Genomic DNA, 12179 nt, shown 5'->3' with positions numbered 1-12179 from the left:
ATTGGAATGTAAGTAGATCATGGAACCACGAGAAATAATGTTAAATGTTTGAAATACCTAGGAGTTTTGCTAGGAAATCATTTTTCTGATAAGAATCATTAAATTATTTTTAAAAAGAAATTTTAATAGTTGTGAATGATATTTGGTTCAATTTTTCACAAATACTTAAATACTAGCCTCTATCTTTTTTTTTTTCTTTTCGAGACATTAGCCAATAATTTAGGTCACGCAAGATGTCATTCGGTTATAAACGTATAATCACGATTTAGTTTTTAATGGTATGATTTTCATTGATAAGATATTGACAAATGTTAATAATAAGTGATGTTGGTGACAAGCAAAGAACATCTTTGACTTTTGAAGGTTAAGCGACAAGAAAAAAAATACATGCTAACAGCAAAGACACATCTCTAACGGTTTAAAAGATGTTGTACACTCTTAAGTACATCAAAGCATCAAAGGCCAACTTCTGCATTACAAGTAAAGAAATCTGGTTACTAAGGTTATACATAGTCTTTTGACAAGCAATATGCTAAAATAAAATTTATAAACCTAATATCAAAGTTATGGAAAGCTGATTTGTTTTAATGAAAGTTAAAGGTCACATTCAAGGCCATGAGGTTACGGACATTAATAAAAATTATATTTTTTAAAAGGTATTGTGTATATGCAGAAATACCTATTTTCTATATTTCTCACGGTCGAAAAAGACAATACATTTGTAGGTGTGTCAGAGACGTATCAGAGTAGTACACCTTAGCGCTTCTTTGGTTTAGAGGAATGAAAGTAAAACACGAGTAATGGTGGATTCTGATTAAGAAAGATGAGATAAAGAGAAAAGTAACATGTTATAGAGAAGTTATTCGTTATTAGTCCCCTACCGGTGAAACCGGAGGGGACTATAGGATTCCTCTGAGCCTGTCCGTCCGTCTGTCTGTCTGTCCGTCTGTCTAGCTGTCTGTCTGTCTGTCTGTCCATCTGTCTAGCTGTCTGTCTGTCCCTCTGTCAGTCTGTCCCACTTGGTTTTCCGAACTTTTTTCTTAAACGCTTGCAGATATTGAGCTGATTTTTGGTATGTGAGTGTATCTTGATGAGTTACAGATCAAGTTTGCATTTCGTTCCGCTTCATTGATTTTTGACGGAATTACGGCCTTTTCAATTTTTTAGGGTTTTCCGCAATTTTCTTCAAAACGCTTGTAGATATTGAGCTGATTTTTGGTATGTGGCTTTACCTTGATTAGTTATAGATCAAGTTTGCATTTCGTCCCACTTCATTAATTTTTGACGGAATTATGACATTTTCAATTCTTAACGGGAACCAGATTACACTTGCCGGTAGGGGACTAGTATTGCTAATGCAATACTCTCAGAATGCTTGTTGTTAAAGCTTGATATTCAGACACATTATAAGTATGCTGATAAAGATTTTTTCCTTTAATTTTTCTCAATTTACCATGTTTTTACATGTATTTTGAAATAACATCTACAGCAAGTTCTTTCTGAACATTATATATAAGCAATTGTTTTTGCTTTCGGCCTTGAATTTTAGTCGAAGTAAACAAACCTGTTCGCCTTTACTTAAATATAACATCAAGTGTATCCTTCAAAAATCAAAATTTATAATTCTTAATCAGGAATAATTTAATATCTCCTGTATTACAGAACAGTTCTAAAGAAGATAAATCATTTATTATACATGCATAATGAAGGCCCATTTCCCCTATTCTGTACCGTTGTTTGACTGCTGGCAAAATCTAAGAACACACATGCATTCCCTGGAACTTCTTTTAAAAATCAGTTTAAGTGTGAATAAAAATATCTTAAGAAGTCCACGTATTCACTGAAGTCAGATCATATCATTAAAAAAGAAACCATTTTAGCAAGGAATTTACAATATCACAAGAATACAAGAATTTTGATCTGGCAAAAATTTCCAATTCCAAACCTATAAAAATGCATTAAGACAATGTTGGGAAACAAGAAACAAATAAAAAAGATAAAGACCGTTGTTTCTTTTATTTAAAGTTGTTAAGAGCAGTTATCAGTAGATATGATTGGAGATTGCATCTGTGTTTTTTATACGAAGGTAAAGATTTTATAGACTTTGAGAGAATGGTACATATGGGGGCTTGATTCTTAAACCAGTGCGAAGGAACATAGTTTCGAACGTTAACCCTTTGTCCTTTTTATACGGGGGTATTTTATGATTTCATTATTTCAGTAAGATTTGATGCTATACAGACCTAAAGAGTTTTATTATCAATTGTTTAGGATATAGCTTAACACACATGGTAGGATTACTGTATAGGAATGAATGAACAAGACATTATTATCTCACAATCACGCCGAGAGTGAAATTTCGTGCGCTTTTTTTTACTGATTGATAGAACTGTCGTGAACTTTAAGTTTCAAACACCACACTTATTTATAATTTAATTTTCTGCATGCCTGTATCATTTTTCTTCGAAGTTTTATGAATCACTGGAAGCAGGGTGTATGAAGAATTTTTAAAGTGAAGAAGATCATATTTTTTTAATTGCAGGCTTTTATGATACCGGGATATTATATGTAAAAGGGTGAACCTTTGGTCAGATTTCACGGAGGATGTGCAGATAGGCTTGTTGCATCCAATTGTGGGCGAAAGATTTGCCACTTTTCCGCCAATACTATGAGGATTTCATACGTGCCAAATTATGCGTTGAGGTATATTATGAAAATAGATATAGATTTTCTCATCCGTTATATCGTATAGGAAGTCATATATTTCAAGAAAGGGGCGTAACCCCATGCCACATGCTAACGTAAAAAATAAAAATAAAGGGGAAAACAACCTAACCCAAATACGTATTCTTTATCAGGTAGTTAACAAGTCGCGTTGTCTCCCCCAGACTCACAATTGCGCCGGATATTTTTTTGGTTCCAATGATAAAAATGGATAGAGAAATACCAGAACGTGTTACGTCCGAAACAGACAGAGACGTAAGGAGAAATCTGGCGTGGTTGTTGCATTTCATTGAGAACTGAACTGCCTGGAAACTCACACGATTGTATTTAAGGGTGTTCAATATATATCATTGAACACTTATGACATTCCATGACTGGAAGAGAAGAACCATTGCAGTTCTTGTATGCCGAGACCTCCGAATCTTGTATACTGAGGATGAAGATTCTCGTAGCATTTTATGCGCTCTTATTCACTTCATATATGAGGACAATATTTGGTAGACCCACATCGAACTCTACTTCGAAAATTGATATTATGGCCACTCTTCAAAGATCCAAGAGAGAGTTCTTAGATAACGATTACGATGATTATTATAATGATTTAGAACTTGAAATACTGGAGAGCAGAAATGAACTTTTGCAGAAAAGCCTTCTGCCACCTGATTTGCCAGTATCGTCTAGTGTCAGGAATAATATTCAGCTTCTGCGAGATTCGCCAAAATATGCTCCTGAATATATGATGGACCTTTACAAAACCTATTCAGAAAAAAAGGCCTCACGTCCATCATCTGACATTGTCCGAAGCTTCACAAATATTAATATTGGAGGTGAGTGATCTCTTGATTTTCATTATTCTTAATTTTATCCATTCTAATGAAAGGAGTGGATTTTTTTTTTGTAAAATAGAATTTTAAAAATGTTTTTAACCCCGTACAAAATGATCCATCATTAGAAAATCATTATCAGCTTGGTTGTGTTAAGATAAAAAAGATGAGTACTATGTAGGACGTGTTTCCAGTATCTAAGCAAAAGATGATTTTACGTTAAAGATTATATCGTGATATTTTTACGAGTTGAGTAGATCAAAAACTAGATATTTTTGAAATGGAACACAAAATAAAACTTGCTGAAATCCATGTCTAGAGATACGAAATGCATATTTACCATGGTATACGACACAAGCTAATAGATAAAATTACCGCATCAAAAAAGATAAGTACATGGCTTATTTTGTATAGTTAAGGTTTGATGTTTCATATACTCTAACTGCAGCTTTTGTTTCTTCGAAGTTGAACAAGCTACAGAAAATACCAATGCCAACATTATTAATTTGAGAATTTTTTATTACCATTTTGATACTACAATAATTTAAATCTGATTGTATGGATTTATATGCCTTGTTTATGATTTGATCAGTCTTAGATATTATCCAAACTGAATTAAGCCTCTTAAAATAAGAAAGATGTCCATAATTATAAAGCTATATAATTTCTTTACATATTGGCTATTCATAAAACTAAGAGAACTGATAATAACTATAGCATTTAAAGCCTGTACTCAACCTTGCTTTTTATAATGTTATCATATTTTTAGCCTTCAAAGATTCTGCATTCGGCATGTGTCCATTATTTTCCAATATCTATCTACTGTCAAGTGCGGAAATTGATCTCATACTTATTACCACCTTGTTTTTTCCGAACCTTTGATGTTTCTCGGACAATCGGTGTTAAGTTATCTGGAACGAACTGAAATAAAACTCTAGGTGTGACCTGTATCCAAAGTACTCAAGCTGGGAAAAAAGATTAACAAATAACTTACAATGCAAAAGTGAAAAGTTCACATTACGGGTTGAATGTATTGAATGCATCTATTTTTATACAAAGAAGATCTCAAAATCATTTACTTAAATCATAGTTTAAAAATTCTTTACAGTAAATATTTTTTTTCATCAATTGCTAATTTTCAATTGTCTGTGAGTGTGTGACTAATTCAATATGCCATGTATACTCTTTGATTACTGAAAGTTCTTTAATATTGGGGAAAACAAATGTACTTCAATTTCAAATATTACATATCACTTTTTAAAACATCATTTCAATCACAATCGTCTACATACTTATAGAAAATGTATTTAAATGAGAAAGATAAATGAAGAATTCGTTAATATGCTTGAATTTGACATAATTAACTTACTTTTTAAGTAATATAAAATGTACGGTTTTGTTTCGTTATTGTCGGCAATTAGTTGCAACGAGAAATTCTCAAGTCTTTTTCCCTGTTCATTCATAAAATAAGTTACACTGGAAAGTGTTTACCTCTATAACATTCGGTTATCTGGTGGAATACTTGATTCATGACAATTATGTAATGAGCCAGGTTGTTCGTGTATCGTAAAACATGCCTTGAAAATAGACTCCCTAGATAAGCTATTAAGTGCTCTCAAATGCTCTTGAGTATGTGCAGTGATTGCATTTGGTGTAACGAAGCTAAGATAATGCATCGAACGATGGTTAATTGCAGAATTCATTGCATCATTAAAATGTTTACACCATTTTCTTATTTGAAGTGGTTTTCAACCATAAAGATCTTTGCATTTTGAATTGTATTGAGAAAGGAAGAGAGTTGATGGACCATTTGCTTATTGTCTTGGAGAAATGATGTTGAAGATTAATGTTTCTTACTTACCGCATTTATTCAATTTTCCACATTATGAATCTTAAGTTTATTTTCATGCTAAGTGAAATAAAAGAGATGGGAGGGGTTCAGTATGTCCTCTTAGTTTCGTCCTCCTTCTACATCTGTTCTGTCTGGGCTTTTAAGTTTATCACTTTGGTTAACATCCTTGGTCTAGTCTCGCCCCCCAAAATTGGCACTTTTCAACCGAAATATTATTTCTCTTATTCTTAACGTTTCTTTTCTATATGATGGAAAAGTTTATATGATCTTTGTACGAATCCAAATTAAAATAAAATGTATAAAAGATAAACAGAAACTGCCAAACTATAATCAAAAAACAATCTAATTTTGTTGTTACTTGATAGCATATATCGAATATATCGATAGCATCAAATACATTAAGAAGCTAAGAAGTTATTTTATTTATTTATTCATGCTTTATATATAATAGGTGTGACAACAACTCCTGCTTCCAACGGTGAAAAGACAACTAGACTACATACAATGGTGTTCAATATCACCAGTATTTCAGTGGAAGAACAAGTCGACTTAGCTGAGCTGAGATTATTTACCCTTGTGGAGAGAGACAGATATATGTACATAGGGGTCGACAGAAAAGTGTCGGTCTATGAAGTCACAGACGATAATGTCGGATATCACCTTATAGACACACAACACATATATGGAAGAGACAGTGGATGGGAAACATTTGACGTCACTTCCGCTGTGAGGCGTTGGGTGACCAAACCAAGTTCCATTCAGATTTTAGAAATAAGAATAGAAAGTGTCTTTCATAGTGTTGCAAGTGGTGATTTAGATGTTTTTACAACACCACAACATAAAAATGAACCTTTATTAGTGGTATTTTCTACTGACAAACAAAAAATACAACTACATAAGACTGAGAGACATGAGTTAATTGCTCGTGAAGACAATGCATACAATTTTCAATCTCCATTATCTTTGTCAGGAAATATAGATAATTCTAGTAACACTAACTCAAGTGAATACGAATTTCACAATCGAGTGAAAAGAAGGGGACGACGGAGCATGTGTAGGAGGAAACCAATGACGGTCAACTTTGCAGATATCCAGTGGGACACTTGGATATTAGCTCCAGCTTCTTATGAAGTATGTTAAAGTTAATCGTTTAAAGGCTAAATTGATGTCATAAAATAATCAGAAAAATCATTTCAGAGTCAAATTTCTAAACGGATTGAAACTATCCATGTTATAGAGCCAACGATATGCTCTATCTATTAGCTATTAACCTGCTTCATATCGTGGCGGTTAGATGTTAAAATTGAAGATAATTTAACAAAGGGTAATTTCTTCTCCAAATAAAATCATTCAACTCACATATAACAGATAAGCATTTTTACCAGAACTTTGAGCGTGTTTCACCATGAATATCCCTATTCTGCCCAATTTAAACACCAGACTGCATAAAATAATTAAAAAGAGCAAAAAATAAACATTTTGACAGAATAAGAACACATATCTTAAACAAATCAAAATGCATTAAAGCAGTGGAAGATAACAATATACTCGTAGTGCTGAATGATGTAATCATGGAAAATTAATGAACAAATCCTTTTCTATTCAAAAGGTTAGTTATTTTGTTCAAAATTTAAAAAGATATGTATTCAGTGTTTTTTTCTCCTATATTTATATTTGCCTTGTATTTGAAGCTAAAATAAAGTTGTACATGAGGATAGGATATGTTACTTATACATACATATCAAAATAATTTACATTTTAATCAATTCATACTTCAGCAGTAAATATTTCAATCATGTTCTATATTGTTCCCCTTAAAAAAGTTGCTGTGTGTCTTTTTAAATATTGAATTTTAAAAAGCTTAGTTTATCGCTAAATTGTGCTATTTAAGTACTTAGTTACTACGTTTGCGAGCTTCTGATCTTAAAATAATAATTGTCATTCATTAAAATTCCAAGGAAATTTTAGAAAATTGGAAATCACAAAATTTTACCAATATCAATAAAATCAAAACGTACGACTTTTCAACACTTTATACAATCATTCCCCAAGATAAATTAAAGTCAAGGCTTTTTGACACCTGCAATTAAAATGGAACTCGTAAATTTACTCACCTTGTCATTGGTCATTTGCAAAATTATTTGTTAAAAAAACATTATGATTGTACACACAGGTACTCAGAATTCGATAATAAAAAGATGCTTGATGTAGTTTTTGGAGATCTAGTCTTTCAACAATCTGTCGGAATTCCCATGGGTAATAATTGCGCCCCGTAATTAACAGACCTAATTTTGTATTCATATGAAGTAGAATCTATTCAAAAACTGCTACATGAAAAGAAGTCTCTTGCTGTGGGCTTCAATTCAACTTTTAGATATATCAACGACGTTTTATCTATTAACAATATTAATATTCATTTTCATCCATACGATGATTCGATATATCCCTTTAAACTCGAAATAAAAGATACCACAGAATCTGACACATCTGTTTCATATTTGGATATTTTTCTAAAAACAAAAGTTAATGGTAAGCTAACAACAAAACTTTATGATAAACGTAATGACTTCAACTTTTCTATCGTCAACTTCCCTTACTTATGTAGCAATATACCCTTATCACCTGCATAGGCGGTTTATGTCTCCAAGTTGATTCGATACGCAAGAGCATGCTAAACGAACAAACAATTTCTTAAACGATGCATACAATTGACAAATAAGTTGATGAAACAAAAAATCAACAGTACCGTCTAAAGGCAACATTTCTCAAATTTTGTGGTTGATACAATGACCTTGTCGGCAAATACAATCTATCATAAGTCGAATGTTGACTGACATTTTTCATACAAATTGTTAGATCATTATTTTCACACTGAATTGTATACGGATATTTCCGTTTCCGATCATGGTGACAGTGAGCACACGGCGGGTGTGACCGGTCGACAGGTGATGCAAACTCCTCCATGGCATCTGATCCCACCTCTGATGCTTTCAGAGGACCATGTTTGCTCTGCTCCAAATTTTTATAGTTTCATAGGACTTTTGAGCTTGATTACTGTTCGATATCTTCATATTTCATGTTTTAGAAAAAAAATTCTTATAAAAGTTTTTGTCTCCCTATATCATTCTAGAAATATAAAATGCTTTTTGTATGTTGATGGAAGCAACGTTTCAGCTTCAAATTGTATTACATCAGGAAAACATCTGTCAGCACAAAAAAATACATGTATGATTTAGCTGTTTTTGCTGCATTTACTCTCTAATATGAAGCGAGAAATATTCATTTGAAATATTGAAAGAGAATGGCATTGCAATAATACTTGGAGACGTATGTTATAAACAGTACATATGTACACATTTATTTCATTATGCTTGTTTTTTCATTATATATATATATATATATATATATATATATATATATATATATATATATATATATATATATATATATATATATATATATATATATATTCCATTAAAAAAGTTTCAGCAGGATGTGTAATGAAGACAAAAATAGACAAAAATTTATCGATTATAATTGTATTAATATCATTTTTGTTTAAACTACTTGTCTGATAACATTATTTAATTATTTATATCATTTTACACAAAACTGATCAGTTTCTCTGTTGAAACTCTTTGTGAGTATCATTTTTCAAATGACGTCATAAATCTATTTCTTCAGGAAAACGAATACATTCCACAATGTCAATAAATATCATTTGTAAGCTAGATAACCTCTTTATTCTATCTCGTCGACTGATCAAAAAGTGTTATAAATGCAAGATATTAATCTCCACCTCGAAGTTTGATACTTCCAGAGAGAAAAATTAACCTTAAACGTTTGTTAACATTAAAAAATAAGAACTGTTTTTGCATTGAGATCACATAGGAATAACCTTTTTTACAATGCACTTTAAAAACTTTTTTTTGCTTTCTTCCGATAAAAACAACGCTTAATCAGCTTTTTGCCCTCTTCAATCCTCTTCAATTGTCGTTTTCAAGTGCAATTGTATCTTAATGAACATTAAGATAACAAACTATACTTTCATTTCAATGACCCATTGCTTTAATACGGACAGTTTGAAGATACAAGGCAAACGCCTTACGTTTATTTTTTACATAGAAGTTGTTAATTCGGTCAAAATCCAATTTTTTAAACATGTGTCAAGGAAACAAAATATTTTTGATATGATTATTATAAATCACAGTTTTATAGGGTTTTAGAGGAACATTTTAGGTAAATTTAAGTTTATTGACAAAAGTTCGAGATTAAATTAGTTTTGAATAGGTTTGTACCCTAAAAATTTGGATGTAATCTCTTCATGCAAATTAAACTCAAAATGAATTTTAAAAAGTGGCATGAGAAGTTAAACCTCTTCTTTTAGAAATAATGATAAAAAGAAACCCACATGTTAACCCATTCACGATTTTTATAAGCGGAATAGCAAAAAGTCATTTATAAGTGGCGGATGACAAGAGATGTTTTACAGCAATTAAAGAAATACAAATTTTATTACGTCAGAACTATAACATTCTAAACATTATCTAGATAACAATGTTTCCCCATCTGATATTCGGCACGTACCACCAAAGAAATGACACTGTTTCTTGAAACAAATAAAGGCTTCCATAAAGAAAGCCAAATGAATAACTGCATCAGACCACAAAACGTATGAAAATGGTAAATAGATGTTTTGTAGAAAGGATATCTCACCAAACGGTAAAACAGTCTTCGAAAGAAACCACCTATTTAACAAGAAATTTCATGAAGGCCTAACCACTATGATCAAATTGAAGAATAAAAGAAAATTCTGAATACAATTTGATTTTTTGTGTGTTAATTTTTAATTAATAATATTCAACATTCTTATTTGCAGGCATATGAGTGTGTCGGTAAATGTCATTTTCCTGTAAATGAGCGTCTATCTCCATCCAAACACGCTATCATCCAGTCGCGGCTCCATCTAACAATGCCGAAGAAGTACCCACGAGAAAGCTGCTGTGTTCCAACAAAGTTAGACTCCATATCCATTCTGTATTTTGACGAGTCAGGTGTTTTGACTTATAAACCTAAGTACGATGGCATGGTTGTAACGGAATGTGGATGTCGATAACAAACAGAGAATTCTTGGGGATAGTAGGAGAACGACACAATCCGTTCCTTCTATAGCAACTTTTTTCGCCAAAGTATTCAGAATACTTTTTGGTACAAGGGAGGAAAGGGATTTGGACGCAGGTAGTCGTCGTTTTTTTTGTTATCGTGTACATTTGCACGGATAACGAACATAAAACCTGAAGTACCAGTGCATTTCCAAATTTATCGATGATGCTACAAAACTGACTTGATAAGTAAGAATGTCAAAGTCTTAAAATAGCACCTAAGTCGGATTTTGCTGAATGCATTTGCAATTATCTCTCTTAATCAGGAACATGTTAACAGTCATGCATCTGCATTCGCCGAAGAATTCGGATCTTTGATGGGCGTCAAAACAGTTGAAAATTAATTGTCTGTGTAACTGGCCTGTGCAACTCGCCCTATTGTGACCCTCTCTTTGATATTTTTATCGTACAATGCACAACTCCCTTTTAAAAACGGTTGCACAGCCGAAGAGCAGTAAAGATTTCGAAGGGGCAACGTCACCCTTTACCACGCCTATACCAGAAACATTCTTAGAAGATCTTTGAATGAACAGCCTCTTTTAAACATAGAGGAATTTTATCAAACAAACTAAATCGCTTCTGCCAAGACCACCTACATCTTGTTCTAAAGCACGATGTAAGTTTTTGTATAAAAGACACGTAGATTCCATAAAGGAATATTCAACGTTGTTATATCTGATCAATGATTTATTCTGATATTTGTTCAATAAATTCTTGTTTTTCTTGTTTGTTGCGATTATATTCTTATATATTGTATAATAATCCAAGAAGAAATGCAGCACTTATTGAAAAAAAAAAAGAATCGTTCCAACAAAGAATTTTAAAAAAAAATTTAAAAGGAGAACAATGGTGAATATGCATTTAAAAATAGATCGTACGAAAAATAAAATTACAGGAATGTAAACGGTATACTGAAAAATCATTTATTTTCGTTGGGTCAAATTTCGTGGTTTGGAGAATAATATTGGTTCGCTGAGATTTGATTTCGTGTTTCAAGAAAAAGACAAAAATACTGTAGTTTGAAATTTCAACATTTCGTGGAGGACATGAATTCGTAGGGCTCTTCATACCACGCCAAACAACGAAAATTAACCCCCCACCAAAATTAGTGATTTCACAGTAATCTCTGATAAAAAGAAGTTAAAATACACTGAAGGTGACTTTTCTGCTATCTGATGTATTGGAAAAAGGCGTGGGCAATAAAATTAGCATTGTTTATCCACAGATATTTATGATAAACCTGAATTGTGAAGGGCAGAACAAAATCTCTTTTCAGGTGTGTTGAAAATTTCAAGAATTCTTTGTACTTCATATGAGATCAAATTTTAGCAACCTTATCGTTCACTCGTTGGTTTTATTACGTGATAATCGAAATCCGTTTTTACCGATATTGATAACGAATTGAGCAAACCCCTTACAACGTGTATATGTATTTATACATTTTAAGGGAAAAACAGGTGGGGGATAGAACTTCATGCAATGCATTCAATTGATGAATGAAATTGTTTGCATAGCTTGACAAGGGCGAGTCCCACCTATCATTTTCCCTGTAATATCACCTAAACGTGCGATTAAAAAGCATGTAAAGCAATCATAAATAGCTATGTTAAATGATAC

General features: G+C 32.2%; 1 protein-coding gene across 2 annotated transcripts; it reads left to right on the top strand.

The window, feature by feature from the left end:
- The first annotated feature begins 2576 nt into the window (after window positions 1-2576).
- LOC133190394 (bone morphogenetic protein 10-like) lies at window positions 2577-11290 on the top strand. Of its 2 annotated transcripts, XM_061326001.1 has the most exons (4): window positions 2577-2703; window positions 2859-3551; window positions 5852-6531; window positions 10280-11290. In XM_061326001.1, the coding sequence occupies exons 2-4, from the start codon at window positions 3095-3097 to the stop codon at window positions 10514-10516; spliced, it is 1374 nt and encodes a 457-aa protein (XP_061181985.1). In that variant the 5' UTR covers window positions 2577-2703; window positions 2859-3094; the 3' UTR covers window positions 10517-11290. The 2 variants fall into 2 exon arrangements, with proteins under 2 accessions (XP_061181985.1, XP_061181984.1); XM_061326000.1 differs by having other exon boundaries at window positions 2577-3551.
- The last annotated feature ends 889 nt before the right edge of the window (window positions 11291-12179 follow it).

This window comes from Saccostrea echinata, unplaced genomic scaffold (assembly GCF_033153115.1).
Source record: "Saccostrea echinata isolate AGI-Se365-2 ecotype Australia unplaced genomic scaffold, CSIRO_AGI_Sech_v1 ptg000022l, whole genome shotgun sequence".
NCBI classification, from domain to species: Eukaryota; Metazoa; Mollusca; class Bivalvia; order Ostreida; family Ostreidae; genus Saccostrea; species Saccostrea echinata.
The sequence above is the reverse complement of the archived record's forward strand: the minus strand, read 5'-3'. Positions and strand labels throughout refer to the sequence as shown.